Source organism: Schistocerca cancellata, chromosome 1 (assembly GCF_023864275.1).
Source record: "Schistocerca cancellata isolate TAMUIC-IGC-003103 chromosome 1, iqSchCanc2.1, whole genome shotgun sequence".
Classification (NCBI taxonomy): Eukaryota; Metazoa; Arthropoda; class Insecta; order Orthoptera; family Acrididae; genus Schistocerca; species Schistocerca cancellata.
In genome coordinates, this window is record NC_064626.1 from 783,960,855 (window position 1) to 783,979,551 (window position 18,697).

Consider the following 18,697-nt stretch of genomic DNA (forward strand, 5'->3'; position numbering starts at 1 on the left):
AACACTGAACATCATCAAGCAGTATGGATTGACATACCCATTTCTATCATCCAAGCTCAGTTTGAATCGATGCCCAGCTGGGTTAGAGACTGTTGCTGCCAGAGGTGGAGCTCTGCACCTTACATTTTGCATCCTCTGTATCCTCAAATCACCTACAAATTTGATCCTTTATTTTTCTTACAGTACTGTATATGCACAGTAAGTAAGATTTTATTTTTTATTCTTTGTGGTATTGCAGTTTTAATAGTGGGCAGTTTATTTAACACCTGTTGAACTTGGTCTCTTTTTTTTTTTTATGTACTCAGTTGCTAATCCAAAGATGTCAAAAGTATATTGTAGTATAAGGAGATTTTATTGAAAAGAGACATTATAATTTTACATCTTTTGCACCTGAAATAGTCAGCCTGGAAATTTTTGTAGGCATACATTTACATCCACACTGACATCTGTATCTACAGTATATCTATACTTTGTAAACCACCATATCGTGTAATGTGGAGGATCTTAAAATACCACTATCATTTCCCCACTTTCCTGTGGTTCTGGAGCTTTATTTTATGGCATTTTTAGTAAAGAGCAATCATATGAGCATTGTCCGACACCGGTAGCTGAGTGGTCAGCACGACAGAATGTCAATCCTAAGGGCCCAGGTTCGATTCCCAACTGGGTTGGAGATTTTCTCTGCTCAGGGACTGGGTGTTGTGTTGTCCTAATCAACATCATTTCATCCCCATTGACGCGCAAGTCGCCAAAGTAGTGTCAAATTGAAAGACTTGCATCCAGCGAAAGGTCTGCCCGATAGGAGGCCCTCGTCACATGACATTTACGATTTTATATGAGCATTATTTTGTACACAGAAAGTACTTACTGTCTACATGTTGTTGTTGGAATAGCTAGGAGGACCAGTATTGAATGTAATTGGACGATGTTCTGGGATGCCATATTTTTACTAAAACATTATAATTGCTTTTCAGTTTTGTGTCTCCACAGTTCCTACTTAGCATCCCCTTTCATATTATTGCTCTCTTTTAACCTGTTAAGTGGGTAGTTTGCGCGCGCACACGCGCTTCTTCCACAGTGGGTAATATACACCAGCGCACCCGTTCGCGGTGGTGCTGCGCACTGTTCTCATGTTTTCCTTCGCGTTTTCATTGTTGAATTTAAATTGATATTGGGTGGAAATGAATAAAATATATTGCAGAAGTTAACAAAACTGTATTTTCACAATATTACATATCGTTTTCAGTGTGAAACATTTTAAAAACAAGGTGCTGCACCCAAGGAAACTTCGCATTCTGCGCACCATTATGAAGTCTCTTTGCGAAGGCCTTTTCTCATACACACCACACACCTCCTTGTTGGTCTTTTCTTCATTGTGGGTGGCAGAAGGTCTGGAAAATGCCTGGCTGTAAGGCGTGTTGCTTTTGGTGTTCGAGGTGGGTGTCCTACTGATGTCCCTTGATGTGGTGAAGATATGGTCAACTGTTCACCAAGACTAATCAGGAAGCTCAATCTACTTTGTTCGCCACCATGCTTCTTGTACAGAATGTATGCATTGTAGCATGCAGTGTCCAACAAGTGGCGGAAAAGCTTCTGATAGTATTTTTTCAGCCTGCTTCTGGCCATCTGGTAGCTTTGTAACTGAGAATCGCACCTATCCACGCCCCCCCATATTCTTGTTGTAGTCAACGACAACTTGTGGCTTTTGAACGATTCCCTTCTTCGAGTTTGCATTTACAAATGTATCATCATGGAAGGTGCTGACCATAACAATGTCTCCTTTGTCTTTCCATTTCATTACCATCTGCTTGCCTTTGTACCCTGTTATGTACTCCCCTTTATTCAGTTTTTCCTTTTTTTACGAAGTCAGGGAACCCCTTCCTGTCTTGCCGCAATGTGCCAACAACATCGGTGTTATTACTGGTTAGTTTGTCCACCAAATCTGTACTGGTGTACCATTGTCAAGATAAATACAGTGGCCTTTTCCGAGTAGATCATGTGCAAGCTCCAAAAAAATTTGAGAGGTTATTTTTTCGTCTGGATAGTGGCTACCATAATTAGCGTCCTTTCCAGTGTAAACAATAAAGTCCCATACATACCCAGAACTGCTTTCACAGAGTTCGTACAATTTGATGCCAAATCTGCTACGCTTTGATGGAATATATTGCTTCCATCCAAGCCGTCCTTTCCAGAACAACGATTTGTCAATGGTGATGTTCCTTTCTGGCCTGTACACTGATCTGAATTTATGCCGCAGATGCTCCATAATGGGGTGAATTTTGAATAGTTTTCTGCTGATAGTGCCTAGTGGATCATATGAGGTATTGTCAGCAAAGTGGAGGAATTTCAATAGAAGATGAAACCGCTTTTCACTCATCACTTTCCTGAAGAAAGGTGTGTCAGCTGATTCCCTCTTTGAAAAGTACATTTTGTGGTCTGGTTTGTGAAGAATTCCTTGAAGTACAAGCGTTCCAATAAGTGTTTTTACCTCGTCGTGTGTAGTATTCTGCCAACTGTGAACCCTGGAGTGTGCTGCTAAATTGGGATGAGAAGCTATGAAGTGTTCTGCATATAAGTTGTCTGTTCAGCTATCATTGTGCGCAAAGCATCATCCACAAAACACATAAAACAACTCATCACATTGTTTTTTTTTTTTTTTTAGAGGCACAACTGTACCACTATTACCACTGAACAAATATTGAATACGAACTGAACTAGCATGCACAAATTCACTAGGTACCGTCTGCTGCAGTAGTGTCTCGTCGTCAGATGTTTTTGAATCGAAGTCAGTTTCACTAGCCTCAACATCTGTATCTTGAAAACTTTCAGAACTGTCACTGAAATTATCATCACTTTCTAAAAGCAGCTTCTCAATCTCCGAATCTGATAAATGACTTCTTTTCGCCATTGCAAAAGATCACTCACTAACGCTGTGGTAAACGCAGACGAAAAAGGCGCGCTTTTGCGGCTTCTTCACAGGACGCATTTTCTCGACGCACGCTCGAGTGGATAATGTTATAACTAGCCTAGAACACGCTGTGTTGCGTGACGAGCTGCCATCTAGTGGACGAAGCTCAACTAATACCACAGTGTCAATGGCAGGCCGATAACTCGTCATTCCCACTAGCTACTGGCCACAGAACGCAGTGGATGGATATATCTATCGAACCCACTGTGCAATAGCAGAGCATGGATGAATATATCCGTCATGCCCACTTAAAAGGTTAATATGACATTGGTTCTTTCATACCCATGTGTGTCATATTCGTACTAAGAACCACACATTATGTGGGTTAGTGGGCAAAATAATATTCTCGGATATATAATAACACAATAGTAACACAGTCAGTTCTGAACAATAGAATCACATGACTTATGATCTGCACTTACATTCTGGTACATATTATGGGATCATATTGCAGCTCCTCAATAACAGAACTCCTTCTGAACTCCATTGATCACCACGTATGACTTACTAAATGTGGGTGCATTATTTCAGTCTTGAAAATGTGAAGAAGTGTTTCAGAAAGAAGCGAAGTGGGAGTGTAATCAATGTGGCTGAAATCCTTTTGTGTGTGTGTGCGTGTGTGTGTGTGTGTTTGTACTCTGCAGTTTCTGTCTCTTCAAAGTTCAGGAAGTGTTAAATCTTTCTTTGCATATCTTTGCGTATGACAGTCACTAGTGCAATAAAATGGCATAAGATTTCCAATAGCACAACCATTCCAGGAAGCTTTTGTCACAACAAAAAGCAGCAGACATTAAGTGTACAGCATGGTGTAACATTAAATGTCAGCAGCCATCTGATGATGAACCTGTCAGTTCGAAACCTAATAAATAGCATTGTTAACTGTTGCTTGTTGCTGTTTTATTTTATTGTGTGAATTAATCTGTATTTTACACAACCGTGGTCTCACCTTGTCAATTTTCAACAAAATAGAACTCTCATACAATTTGGTCCAAGGAATGACAGCTTCACAACAGCACTGGTTTGGTCAGTAAAGTTATCATATTCCTTAGGTATCATTTACTATAATTGTGTGTAGGTCATAACTGAAGGACGTCCAGCTGGCTTTTCTGAAACTAAGCCTCATTATGAATGGGACTGGCACTGGCTTCACCACAGAACTGACACCACAGATGATGTGTGATATGCTTTGTATGAGCGATAGTCCACACACTTTTCACATTGAGCTTGCAGTACCAGATGAGGGAAGTGTGTCAGGGGAGGTCAGGGGAGGGGGGAGGGATTGGGGGGGGGGACTGTGGAGTAATGATGAGGGCTTGACTGGAGTAATCAGTTTAGAATGGGTGGAGGTTCCAGTAATAATGCAAAGATGGAGGCTTCTCCAGGATAGACTTCTGTAAAGAATTGTATCAAGCCAGTCATCAGACTGAAGATCATAACAATAACAAAATGGCAGTGTACTGTCATGGATTAAGTAGAAATCTATGATTCTGTCTATGACCCAAGTGCAGTTTTATTGTTGTTGTCTCCTAGTAATCCAGGCCATACCGTAGAAGTTAAAATCTCTCAACACAAAGTTGATGTCACTATAACTGAAATCACATCATTTCTGGAAGGCACAATCCTTAGTGGGTTGCAAATAATTGACAGTGATGTACTTAAGTTGGAATCAGTCAGATAAAAGCGCTATTTTGTGTCCCTACCAGAGAGATTGAGATGTTGACACCAGCCCCTCCCCTGACCTGCCAAGCAGGTTCTGTGACCTCTCTAGAATGAATTTCATGTTATTTGTGATGGGTCAGCACATGAAAGCTCCTCTTTGGCTGTGGTACACTGTAAGGATGTTGCACGTATGTTTCTTGCATGTCCGCTATAAATGCCTGTATAATGATTGAGATAATCGTGAGTCTTGAAAGTGATTGATCTGGTTGCTTCAACTTCTTAATTTTAGTATGTTATTCAGCTGTGCAATAATTAGCTGCTGACATAAGAGACTATGTGATAAATAAGCTTCTAAATTGACAAACAAGTTGCTGAAGTGGTGTTAAGTCGAAAGGCATGTTTCAGGCTGAGAGCCATGTGACATTTGATAATAGTTCTTTTTCAACTAATATTAATTATTAGTAGCTTTGTTCATTACAATTTGTGTTGATACTCTTCTGTGTATTTTAATATTGTGTGTGTGCTCGCGCGTGCGTGTGTGCACACTTGTAGATGGGGATGGGGTGTATGTAGGTACAGTTTTCTATGTTGTGGTATTAAGTAATTTATGTCATCACATAGCTGCAAACAGATATCTGATTTAATAAGAAAAATTATAATTAAAACATCTCTCTCTTCTTCATAAAGCAAATGAATGCATACATGTATAACTAACAACTTTGTGTTTTCTTTTTCTTTTTGTTGACATGTAGGTATCTTTCACAAACCGAGGGATGACTGGCGCATTGTATGTCGACTTTATCGGGGTCCATTTTTAATTGTTGAATTTCTTTTCTTGATGGGCGTGAATGTATATGGTTGGAGATCATCTGGTGTAAACCATGTGCTGATTTTTGAATTGGATCCAAGAAATCACTTGTCAGAACAGCATATTATGGAAATGGCAGCAATATTTGGAGTCGTTTGGACACTGAGTGTACTGAGTTTCTTGTACAGCTCTGCTCTTGGCATCCCACCATATGCTTGCCCACTCATGCTCATAATACTGATGGTACTGTTCACATTCAACCCAATGAAGATTTTTCGTCATGAAGCACGGTTCTGGGCTATTAGGGTGCTGGTATGGTACATTTTCTCTTACCACTTAGACTCATGCATTAGTGTTCTGTAGTGATTGAGTTAATGTAGTGCTAACATATTTACGTTTGAGTAAAGGATTATCATAGCTGAAAACTGTTTTTGTAGTAAAAAATTGCTTTGTTTTTTTCACATTTGCCGGCTGCTGTGGCTGAGCGGTCCTAGGCGCTTCAGTCTGGAACCGCGCTGCTGCTATGGTCGCAGGTTCGAATCCTGCCTCGGGCATGGATGTGTGTGATGTCCTTAGGTTAGTTAGGTTTAAGTAGTTCTAAGTCTAGGGGACTGATGACCTCAAATGTCAAGTCCCTTAGTGCTTAGAACCATTTGCACCATTTTTTTCACATTTGCTTCTGTAATTGTTTTATTTTATTTTAGATGGTTTGATTTTGGTATTTCATAAGATGTACTACACTATTTAAGTAAACTGTAATTTAGTTGATGCATTACTGACAAAAGTTTATTCGGACTTGCTGAACAGGCATTTGTTGTACATTGAGCAATAATATTGTAATTGGACAGTGTGATTTGAACATTATCAGCCAATAAAGTTTTGTGAAATGGGGTTTTCCCCATTCTCTACCCCTAAAGGGAGAGTCTAGAGTCAGGATCCTTTCAGGTAAGAGCCAAGTGGGCTGTTTGTGGGGCAGAGGGTATCCCAGTTGCAAATATGCTTGAAGGGGCGTGGTAAAGTTTTGTTGGGGTGAGAAGTTTTGTTGGATGGTGTTGGTATACAGAGAGAGGGGGTAGTGGGATGGTTTTCAATTGATCATCTGCATCAGTTGGAAACTGCAGTTTTTCAGGTCTTTTATCAGTGCTGCCATCTTGTTGCAGTTTCCTTTGATCTTTGTAAGGGCCATGACACAGCTGGGCACCATCAGATCCTCCTTACACTCTATGGGTGGGGTCTTTGGGCATCCTCCCAACTTTTATTCGCCAGTTCCTGTCCCAGTGATCATTCAAGGTCCAGGTTGGCACTGTTCTCAGCTCTCTGTAGACCCAGAAGAATTGCATTCCACAGGGCTCTGTACTAAGTGTCCTTCTTGAACATGTGTTCTCTGCCAGACTGTTGGTCATCCCTGCTCTGTTTGTGGTTGATTTCTGTATTTGGGCAACCTCCCACTCAGTGGCCTCTGCAGGGTGACAGCTTCAGGGTGCTATCCCCTTAAGTTGAGGGTGATGCATTTCTGTCGCTGTGCTACTGTTCTTCCTGATATGGAGTCTACTTCTATGCTCGTCATCTAATCGTGATCCTCCAGTTCTGTTTCTTGGGTCTTCTTTTTGACAGCAAGCTTACTCGATTGCCCCATACCTGTCATCTGAAGGTTGGGTGTTTTTGTAAATTCAGTGTTCTTCACTTCCTTGCCCACAGCTCTTGGGACATGGATCATTCGACCCTTCTCCACCTTTACTGGGCATTAGTTTCTGTCTCATCTGAACTATGGTTCTGAAGTTTACGGATCAGCTGCCTTTTCCATTCTGCTCCTCTTGGACACAGTTAACGATCATGGTATCCGTTCAGCTGATAGCCTCCTGGTTGATGTTGGGATCCCTCCCCTATTGATTCAGCGGTCCCAGCTCCTGGTTTTCTATGCCATCACTATCTGCTCTTCCCCTCCTCAGCATTCCTTTTCTAGTTGTTCTGCAGCTTTGGGCTGTGCCTGCATGCTGCCCATCCTTGGGTGGTATTACCAGTTGGGCTCTGCCACGCTTCTCTCCATCGTGACTTCCATCTGTCCTTCTCGCCCTCTTCCTTATTTTATCTCCCAATCAGCTCCACTTGGTTAGTTCCTTGGCCACAGATTCAGACAGATCTCTTCTGGACCAGAAGACCTCCATCACGCCAATGGTGTGCCATTGTTTGTTTCAAATGCTCTTGCGGGAGTTTCAGGATGCCACTACGTTTTACGCCAATGGCTCTAAATCCATTGATCATGTGGGATATGCTTCCATGTCTTCTGTTGGCATGGAACACCATCTCTTGCATGCCACGTGTGGAGTATTTACTGCAGAATTGATGGCCATATATTGGGCCCTCTGCTTCATTAAATAGTTCTCACTCACCTTAGTTCCGTTATGTATGGACTCAGTGAATGGCTTTTAGGCTATCAATCAGAGTTTTTCCTCCATCCCTTGGTCTCTGCCACTGAAGACCTTCTCACTGATCTTGGTGATGCTGCTTGTTTGATTGAGTGCCTTAGGGTTCCTGGCTATGGAGGTAGCCTACGCTGCGAAGTTGCTGATCATATGGCTGGAAGGGGGGGGGGGGGTGGCCACCCATTTCCCGTTCTCTGTGACCCCTCTGGGGGTGGATGTGCGGCTTTACATCAAATCCTGCTTTGATGAATCATGATCTGACTCTTGGAAGGCTACCTCTGTGTCTAATAAACTTCACTCCATGAAGGAGTTCCCACCACATGGCGTCCTTCCATCTGTCTCGTGGGGGGAATCTACCATCTTCTGACATCTTTGTATTGCTCATCTAGGTTGACCCATGGGTTTTTTACTCTGCAGTGAGCTACCCCCCTCTGCCCATTTGTAGTTGCGGGGCTCCCTGCATGGCAATCCATATTTTGCTGGGCTGCCCCCTGCCTTTTAGCCTTTCACACTAAATATGCCCTCCCAACTTCCTTGTCACGGGTTTTAGCAGTTGACCCTTGCATGGTTACATCTGTCCTCAGTTTTGTTTGTGAAAGTGGTTTTTACTCTCATGTATAAATCCCTGAAATTCCCTCTGAAATTTGAATCTTTTAGTTAGCATAGGCTTTGGTTCTGGAGGCACTGATCTTGCCTCCACACCAGCCAGGTTTTCCCTACCTTTTCCCTACATTTTGTCTTGTCTGTTGTGCTGTTTTGTTTCCCTTTTTCTTGTCTCTTCATCCGCTGGTGTTGTCCGTCTTGTATCGTGATAATGGTATGGTGTGGATGTTGTGAAGGGTCGGTGGCGGTGCTGGTGTCCCACTGTGCGTAGCATTTCTGGGGCACCCCCACTCTCTCCATTTCCTCCCACCCCCTTCCCTTTCTTTCCTCCACCTGCTACCGTGAGGTCCCTTTTCTCTCTTTGTTTTCCCTTGATGGGGCTGTGCTGTTTGTGTTGTTCTTCCATTCATTTCTGCCATCCTAGATCATGGGACAGATGACCTATTTGCTTGGTCCCTACCCCCAAATCAACCAACCAACCAACCAATCAACCAATCCATGACTGTGATGAACTGGCAAATAACACTGTACACACCGATATTGCAGATATATGCAAAATTGTGTTCATATTTGAGTCACTTTGGTTCCTGTACAACTACAGAAAACATTGAAGTTATGTGAGACTGACTTAATTGGATCATTTGACAACTCTGCTTGCCACTAAATGATTTAAATTCTATAAGAAGATTTTTGCAAGTTATGTGAAGAAAAAATGTTCACAATGAGCATGGCTTTATATGTATTGAGTCAGTGAATTATAATTTTTATTTAAACAGCACATAAAGCACGCATGCAGTGTTGTGTTCCATAAACTCCAAACATGAAAACTAAATGTGAGAGATTACACGGAGAAATGGAAACAAACAAGTAATGAGAGTATCTACAAAGTAAGTGAATAACAAATCCCAGAAGCTGCTTGAGATGAAAAATATATTCTCAAGAACTGTAAGTAGGCAGATCATCCACAGACTTTGGTCAAGAGTGAATGGTTACATGTTGTTGACTTACATGGACTACTGGATAGACCTTATGGTAATGAAAGTACTTTTTTTCAATAACAGGTATGGGAAATGATAATTGTAGATGGAACACCCAATGCCACCCATTGTAAGGAGATTTGGTGACATAGGGGTAGATTTTTTAAATAATTTATTCTGCATACTTTTTTGTTGATGGGACTCCCTGTGATATTCAGGTGATTTACTAGTGAACAGTACAGACTTACTTCCTTTGACACCCCTATTGTAAATGGAATATGGCTAACATTATAGAAAACTTGACAGTTTCAAGCAGACAAAAATAGAAACATGATGTAATGTGTTAAACTATACATTCATTGTAAACCACTAGAAAATGGCAACCAAAATTCATGCAGTGCCAATGAATCAACCAGGTAGAATGTCCAAAAATAATTTAAATTTGGGATCTTTCTCACTCCATGGATGATTCTGATCTTTCACTCGTATTTCCCAGTAACTTCACATTGATGTCAGGTATCATCTGCCTTTCCGACACAAAAATGTTTGTCCTTCTGTTGGTTGATATTTAGCTTTTAAACCTTGGTTGTTGTCCTTTCTCACATTTACAGTATTTTGGTTTCTGCATTATCTGTATGTGCTTTTCCTTAGCCTTTCTGACTTGCTTGCCTTATTGTGTATATAATTTTAAATATTTTTTATCATCAGTGTCTGAAATGGGATCAAATGAAGAACAAAGGTAAAGGCTTGGATAGAAGATGTTGCATTCTTCATACATAGAAACATTTTATAGTTACTTATGCTTAATACTTGTTTTCAGACATTGTAATGGGGTTGGTGGGGTGGTTGGGTGTGGATGGCTGTTCCCTGCTGAAGATGGATAGAGGTCAGCAAGAATAGGCAGCTCATAGATACAATAAAATCTTTATTGCTGTTTGTTTACAATTATTAGATTCTGAAGTTGATAACTCTGATGGTGAGTGAGGTGAATATGCCATCTCAGTGTCACCCAGAGTGTCATTATCTGGTCAGGCCTGGCTGGTGGAAGTGCTGAGTATGTACTTCTGTGGTGGCTACAGCTGTGTTGAGAAGCACTGAATTACCGCTGACCCGAAATGTGGTCAACCTGGCGAAGAATACCTGCCACTGTGAACACATCAGGCTGTGTCTTGCCCCTAGTGGGCACCTAGAGTAGTGCAGGAGTGGGTTTAATCATAATAAAAAAATAGGAATGCAGGTAGTAAGTATGAATTGCATAGTGAACACATTTTTGTAGCCAGGATAGACATGAGGTACAAGTTTATATCCCAGCTAGTTCCATAGAAGGTGAAGAGATTGAAAGAATATATGCTGAGTTAAACGAAATTATTCAGATAGTTAAGAGAAATGAAAATTTAATTGTGAGGTGGGAATTGGAAGAGGATGAAAAATAGGTGAATATGGATTGGGGGAAAGAAATGAAAGAGGAAACTGCCCAGTAGAATTTTGCATCACTAACACTTAATTTAAGAATCATGAAAGAAGGCTATTTACATAGAAAATACTTGGAGACTGTAGAAGAGTTCAGATTGGGCTATATAGTGGTAAAACAGAGATTTTGGAACGAGATTTTAAATTGTAAGACATTTCTAAGGGCAGATGCGGTCACTGACCACAATTTATTGGTTATTAAATGCAGATTAAAATGAAGAAATTGCAGAAAGGTAGGAAATTAAGGAGCTGGGATCTGGATAAGTTGAAAGCACCAGAGGTTGTTGAGTGTTTGAGGAAGCTTTAGGCAATGGTTGACTAGAACAGAGAAAAACAATACAGTAAAAGACAAACAGGTAGCTTTAAGAGATTACATAGTGAAGGAGCAGGTGATCAAATAGGCAGAAAGTGAAGGCCTAGTAGAAATCCTTGGATAACATAGGAGACACTGATTTTAACTGATGAAAGGAGAAAATATAAAATGTAGAAAATGAAGTAGGTGAAAGGGAATGCAAACATCTAAAAATGAGATTGACAAGAAGTGCAAAATGGCTAAGCAGGAATGGCTAGATGACAAATCTAAGGATTTAGAAGTATAATTCAAGGGGAAAAATACATGCTGCCTACAGGAAAATTAAAGAGACTTTTGGAGAAAAGAGAAGCGGCTGTTTGAGTATCAAGAGCTCAGATTGCAACCAGTCCTAAGCAAATAAGGGGAAGCTGAAAGGTGGAAGGAGTATATAGACGATGTATACAAGGGAGATGAACTTGAAGGCTACATCAAAGAAATGGAAGAGAATGTAGGTGAAGATGAGATGGGAGATATGATACTGTGAGAAGAATTTGACAGAGCACTGAAAGACTTGAGTCAAAACAAGGGCCCTGGAGTAGATGACATTCTGTCAGAACTACTGATTGGATTGAGAGAGCCAGCCATGGCAAAACTATTCCATCTGCTGTGCAAAATGTAAGAGACAGGTGAAATACTCTCAGACTTCAAGAAGAACGTAATAATTCCAATCCCAAAGAAAGCAGGTGTGAATATTACTTAACTATCAGTTCAATAAGTCATGGTTGCAAAATGCTAACACACATTCTTTACAGAATACTGGAAAAACTGGTAAAAGCCAACCTTGGAGAAGATCAGGTTGGGTTCTGGAGAAATATGGGAAAACACACAATAGTACTAACCCTACAACTTCTCTTAGAACATAGGTTAAGGAAAGGCAAACCTCTGTTTGTTGCATTTGTAGACTTACGGAAAGGTTTTGGCAATGTTGACTGGAATATTCTCTTTGAAATTCTGGAGGTAGCAGGGGTAACTTACAGGGAGTAAAAGGCTATTTGCAATTTGTACAGAAACCAGATGGCAGTTATAAGATTTGAAGGACATGGAAGGGAAGCACTGGTTGAGCAGGGAGTGAGGCAGGGTTTTAGCCTATCTCCAATGTTATCCAATCTGTACATTGAGCAATCAGTAAATGAAACCAAAGAAAAATGTAGAGAAGGAATTTAAGTTCAGGGAATAGAATTGAAAACTGTGAAGTTTCCTGATGACATTGTAATTCTGTCAGAGACTGCAAAAGACTTGGAAGAGCAGTTAAATGGAATGGACAGTGTCATGAAAGGAGGGTATAAGATGAACATCACCAAAAGTAAACCAAAGGTAATGGAATGTAGTCAAATTAAATCGCGTTATGCTGAGGGAATAAGATTAGGAAATGAGACACTTAAAGTAGATAGGTTTTGCTATTTGGCAAGAAAAATAACTGCTGATGGCCAAAGTAGAAAGGATATAAAATGTTGACTGGAAATGGGAAGAAAGGCATTTCTGAAAAAGAGAGATTTTTTAACATCGAATATGCACTTAAGTGTTACAAATTTTTTTGTGAAGGTATTTGTCTGGAGTGTAGTCATGTATGGAACTGAGACATGGATGATAAACAGTTTAGACAGAAAGAGAATATAAACTCTTGAAATGCGATGCTACAGAAGAATGCGAAAGATTAGATGGATAGCTCACGACTAACAAGGAGGAATTGAATAGAATTGGAGAGACAAGAAATTTGTGTCACAGCTTGGCCTAAAGCAGAGCTCAGTTGATAGGGCACATTGTGAGACATCAAGGGATTAGCACTGGAGGGAGGTACTGGTGATGAGGGAGGGGGGTGGGGGTACAAATTGTAGAGTGTGAAGAAGAGATGAATGAAGTAAGCAGGCTCAGAAGGATGTAGATTCCAATTCTATTTGGAGATGAAGATGCTTGCTCAGGTTAGAGTTGCATGGAGAGCTGCATCAAACCAGTCTTTGACTGAAGATAACAACAACAACAACAACAACAACAACAACAACAACATCATCATCATGTCATAGTGAATGCTTAGTTATTATTACACAGATTTGAAGTTGGAAAAACAAAAATTACATTTAACCACCTTTTCAGGTGCATTTAGGTGTTTGACATGGAGCTGACCACTGCCCTCCCCCTTCCCCATCCACTTTATCTGCTGTTTAACTTATTTATGAACAAAGTTGTGAGTGAACAGGAAAATTATGTCAGAGGAGTAAACTTAAGATAGTATGGATACTAATCAATTTAATATTTTTAGCCTTTGTTCAAAATTTAGCAGTTATCAGTAAGACTAAGGAAGACACTAATTATAATAGTGGAAAATCAGACCTCCAGATATCTTCCCATTACATGGAAAATCTGTTTCAGAGTAACAGGAAAGTTCCACTAAAGATGAAATTTGGAATTATTTTACTGGTGCCCTCCTTCAGATACCTTGGGGAGACCATACTGCCATCAGCAAAGTTAGAAAGGGTGGTCAAATTCAAAAGGTATTTAGAATCAAAAGCAACCTTAACAACAAAAAGAAGTAATACCATACAATGCAAAATTGCCACGTTACAAGATAGTTCTTTTACCAAAAGCCCTATATACACAAGAGAATGTAGCTGTTAGAGGATGTTCTAAAATTGCAGAAACTGAAAAAAAGAGCAGATATTTATTAGGTAAATATATGGACCCATACAATAAAATTGAATTTGGATGAACAACATCTGACCTCTAAATACAGGTAGATAAGTAGACATGAAATTTTATGATTGTGTTTTTAGAAAGAACAACAGCAGACTCATCAAAAGACTGCTCAACATTATTAATTTTAATATCATTCACCTGGTTGAAGAAACAAGATGGTTTACAAGACATGAACATCATAGATGAAATCATAATCTATATCTAGTTTTTAGAATGTTAACAGTGAAGCACGTCTTTTATGAGAAGCTTAAAAGGAAGACAAACAAGAAATATGCAGAAGAATTGAAATAAATATAGTGAATTTGTGAAGAGATTTTGGGAGGATAAACCATCTAGCCTTCTTCCAAGTATGAAGAAAGAAAGGCGAACAACAGCTCCTAACTCATAAGAGAACCATGTACTGACCAGTCAGGGGAATTGGACTTCCCTTACTGAGACTGAATAGCCTTCAATATTTCAAGATGTTAAGCCATTAGCATAAAGAAAAAATAAACTGTCAAAGGAAATTAAAGGATTGGATGAAAGTAAAAGCCATCCAAAAACCTTGATCAGGTGACGAGAATGTGCAGGAAATGACACTGAAACATATAATATTCAGCTTTCAGAGTACTGATAATGAAATGCTGACAATGAATAGATCAAAGGTGACAGTTAATCTCAAAATGGATCAATGGGTACAAATACTAATAAACTGAGAAAAAAACCTCAGTCGTCAGTTGTGCAGATATTTACCGTTATATGTCCAAAAATATAAATATTGAATGTGGTAGTTGTAAACATAATATATATAAGTTCCTTGCTGCTGGCACGGCAGTTTGACGTGTACATAGATGTGACTCATTTACTGTAAATTTGCAGTCAGTCAATATGTTTTTGCAGTAATCACATACAATATGTAAATTTTTTGGACACATCATGGGATTTTGCTTCTTTGAAGAAGATATTGACATTTGCTAAAACAATACTAAGTTTTGGAAGATGACGGATTAATTTGTCAAAACTGGTAAAGTGAAATAAAAATATCTGTGCAACTAATGATCTAATTTTATTTTGAAATAAATGCCACAGTTCCTGGAAAGAAACAGCTATGTATAAAATAATAATAATAATAATAATAATAATAATAATAATAATAATAATAAACAGTAATAATAATAATGAAGCATGCAAAATCCTGATGATGACTGAATCGGAGTGTAGAATGTAAACATGGTGCAGGATGGAAGAATGCTTTAGAAGGAAATGGAGAATCAGAGATGGAAGAAATTGGCATCACTTAATACCCAAACAGATGTCAATAAGAGCCTGGCACATGATGAAAACTAGTTTCCATCTCAGGAATGTGGAAGAACTCATATTTGTGAGAAATCTGGATGCTTCCAGGCACCTCTTGCTTCCCAGGCTCCTGCAGCTTTTGAGGACTTCTTCCTTTTCTTAATCTTCTTATTCTTCTTGTCTTCCATTTGGACTGCAAGAATTATCAATCACATATACCCAATTTTTTATATCTTTGGCCATTTTTGTTTGTCACCAAAACTTCAATTTTTCAAATTCCTTCACATTTTGTATCATGTTCACACATTAAGACAGATAATCTATAATCTAATATGCCCTGATAATATATGAAACACTGTTAAAAACAAGGCAGTACAAACTGGGCAGAATTTTTGTTCACTGAGTGATTTTCATTTATGGCTTATAGAATTAATCTTAATTTTTATGTGTATAGTGTTTACATACACATGAATTTTCATGTTGCATGTATGTTTCAGATTCTGTAACTCATAAGAGAGGTAAAGTATTTTGTGTCTTAATCTGTTCTTTTTTCCTTGCAGACACGAATCATACTGGCTCCATTTTTCTATGTGAACTTTGCTGATTTCTGGTTGGCAGACCAACTTAATAGTCTTGTGGTAGTTTTCACTGATCTGCAGTTCCTGATTTGTTTCTATGCAACTAATAAGAACTGGATGGTGGCTGAAGGTTAGTTTTTGAGTGTAGGTAAGCTAATATATTCTTGACTGTAAATGACAATTTTATATTTTTGTTTATAAATAAATGCCTAAGGTGGAATGATAAGGAGGCGGTATGTAGCCATTAATGAGTCAGTTACAGTAAGAAATGACCTTATGAGGGTGGTTTGAAAAGTTCTCGGAACAGAATAGAAAAAAAGTACTTAAACCACTGAAACTTTTTTTATTTTTCTATGTATTCTCGTTGTTGATTAATGCACTTGGTCCAACGATGTTCCAGTGCCTTGGTCACATCTCGAAAATGAGTTCCCTCCAGGTCTGCAAAATAGTTGTAGACTTCAGCTATCAGTTCTTTGTTTGAAGTGAATCTTCATCCACTGAGAAAAATTTTCAGTTTCAGGAAGAGATGGAAGTCTGATGGAGCCATATCAGGTGAATAAGCTGGGTATGGCAAAAATTCATGCCTTAGCTCATGTAATTTTGCCATGGTGACGGCATGTGTGCGGGCACGCGTCAAGAATTGCGGAACCCATCTTGCAGATAATTTTTTCATTTCTAATTCTTCGGTTAAAATATGATACACCCTTTCAGGTGATGTCTGGCAAGCATGAGCAATTTCACGCACTTTCAATCAACGATCCTCCATGACCATTTTGTGCATTTTCACAATGATTTCTAGAGTAGTGACACATCTTGGCCGATCACAGTGTGGATCATTATCTAAGCTCTCTTGACCAAATTTAAATTAATTTGCCCACTTGGCAACAGCTGAACATGAAGGTGAAGAGTCCCCCAGTGTGTTCTGGAAATTGGCATGAACGTCCTTTGCTTTCGTACCTTTCTTTATGTAGTACTTAATCACTGCTTGAATCTTGATTTTTTTTTCCATCTTCACAAATCAGTATGGGGGAACAACAACAGAGCCACGTCGCCACCACAGCTCTCTTCCAAGAGCACTGACATGACACGTGTTTACAGGCAACAGTCCAATGAATATCACTTAAACAACTCACTGCGCTACCGCTGACCTCTCGTGGTGATTTTGAGAACTTTTCAAACCACCCTTGTAATACAAGAGACAACAAAAATATAACACCAATATTATTCTGAAAGGATGCATCCAGATAATGTTCAGTATTGATTTAATCTGAACTTGATATTACTATATCATTCACATGGCTCAAATTGCATGATACTGAAGTAACTCTTCATGTTAAAACAGTTGAAACATGGTAGTCTTGTTTATTGGTCACAATGCATGAGAATGCACTAAAGACAAGTCCAATGAACATGATTGTGTTCTAACCCACCCTTTGCTTTACTGAATGCAATACTCTATCTATACTGATGATAAAACTGTAAAACCTTCATGTCTGGCTGTTTGAACATGCTAATCTCCAACACTACTATACAAATTTTTATGGAGTTTTCACAGGAAACTTGAACTTAGCTTGGGGCAGTGTTCTCATAAGAGGACAATATAAAAAGCATTTAAAGGTGTTGCAGAATTAGTTGTGCCAAGAAATAATTGTTAAGGAAAAAATCGATATGTTACGCTGTTCCAGACTTAATTAGTATTGAGTTTAGCCAAATGGTCTGTTCTGTGCCCAAATTCAAACAGCCCGCCAGAGATGATGTCACTGAATGTGTTCTTCATTCAGTTTCCTAAAATCAAACGAGAGAGTGATAGAAAAATAGGACATGCGACATTATATGAGAACAGCTGACACTAATTATATCAGCAGGCTGCTTGAATTTGTGCACGCTATGTCCTGATGACTAACTTAAATGCTAGTTAATTCAAAAACAGCACATTGTATTGAATTTTTAACAGTTATTTTTCAGAACAACCTACCGTGCAACACCCATACGACCTTTTAAGACTATTTCTGACCATCCTGCATAGGCTCTATTTCATCGAAATTGGGTCACGGGAAAAAAAATGACATTGTAATTTAAAGTTTTATCTAAATCAGCTGTGTCTGTCTGTCTGTTTCTGATCTGCCCGTCAAAGGCTTTATTTTATCAAAATTGGGAGAAAAAACGGTGTTGTAATTTAAAGTTTTATGCAACTCAGTCGTTTCTGTCTGTCTCCGAGAACACTAACATATCAAAAACTACTAGACAAATTTTCATAGGATTTTCGAAAGTAATTTGTACATAACTTGGAACATTGTGTAAACACTATTTAATCAGAATCAGATAAAGAAATGTGATCTAAAGTTTTATCTAATACCATCATGTCTGTCTGTCTCTTTGAACATGCTAAGTCCAAAACTGCTGGAACATTTTTCATGGCATTTCACTGGTGATTTTAGCATAGCTTGGGGCAACATATAGCTTTATTTCATCAGAACCAGACCACAGCTTGAAGAATGTAATGTGACAAAGGGAAACATGTTTACTCTTTGGAAGAGCTGTTTATTTTTTGATGATTTGTGAAAATGCTTTTATTGATTGATATGTTCTACATAATTTGATTCAACATAATAAATACATCTACATTTACATCGTACTCCACAAGCCACATAATGGTGTGTGTTGGAAGGCCCTCCAGTCCTGTTCCACTCGCGAATACCGCATGGGAAGAATAATTGTCGGTAAGCCTCTGTATTGATTCTAATTTCTTGAATCTTCTCCTCATGGTCATTACGTGAGACGTATGTTGGAGGAAGTAATGTGTTGGCTGACTCTTCCTGGAACATGCTTTCTCAAAATTTCAATAGTAAATCTCTCCATGATGCACAACACCTCTCTCAAAACTCTGCCAGTG

At 39.1% G+C, this 18,697-nt stretch overlaps 1 protein-coding gene across 1 annotated transcript in view; it reads left to right on the forward strand.

Annotated features, from left to right (window-relative positions):
- Window positions 1–18,697, forward strand: part of LOC126187442 (xenotropic and polytropic retrovirus receptor 1) — a 112,601-nt gene that overhangs the window by 42,090 nt on the left and 51,814 nt on the right. Inside the window, exons 5-6 of the mRNA XM_049928526.1 lie at window positions 5,380–5,747; window positions 15,787–15,934. Of these exons, the coding sequence (XP_049784483.1) occupies window positions 5,380–5,747; window positions 15,787–15,934 (516 nt within the window). The remainder of the gene's footprint in view (window positions 1–5,379; window positions 5,748–15,786; window positions 15,935–18,697) is intronic.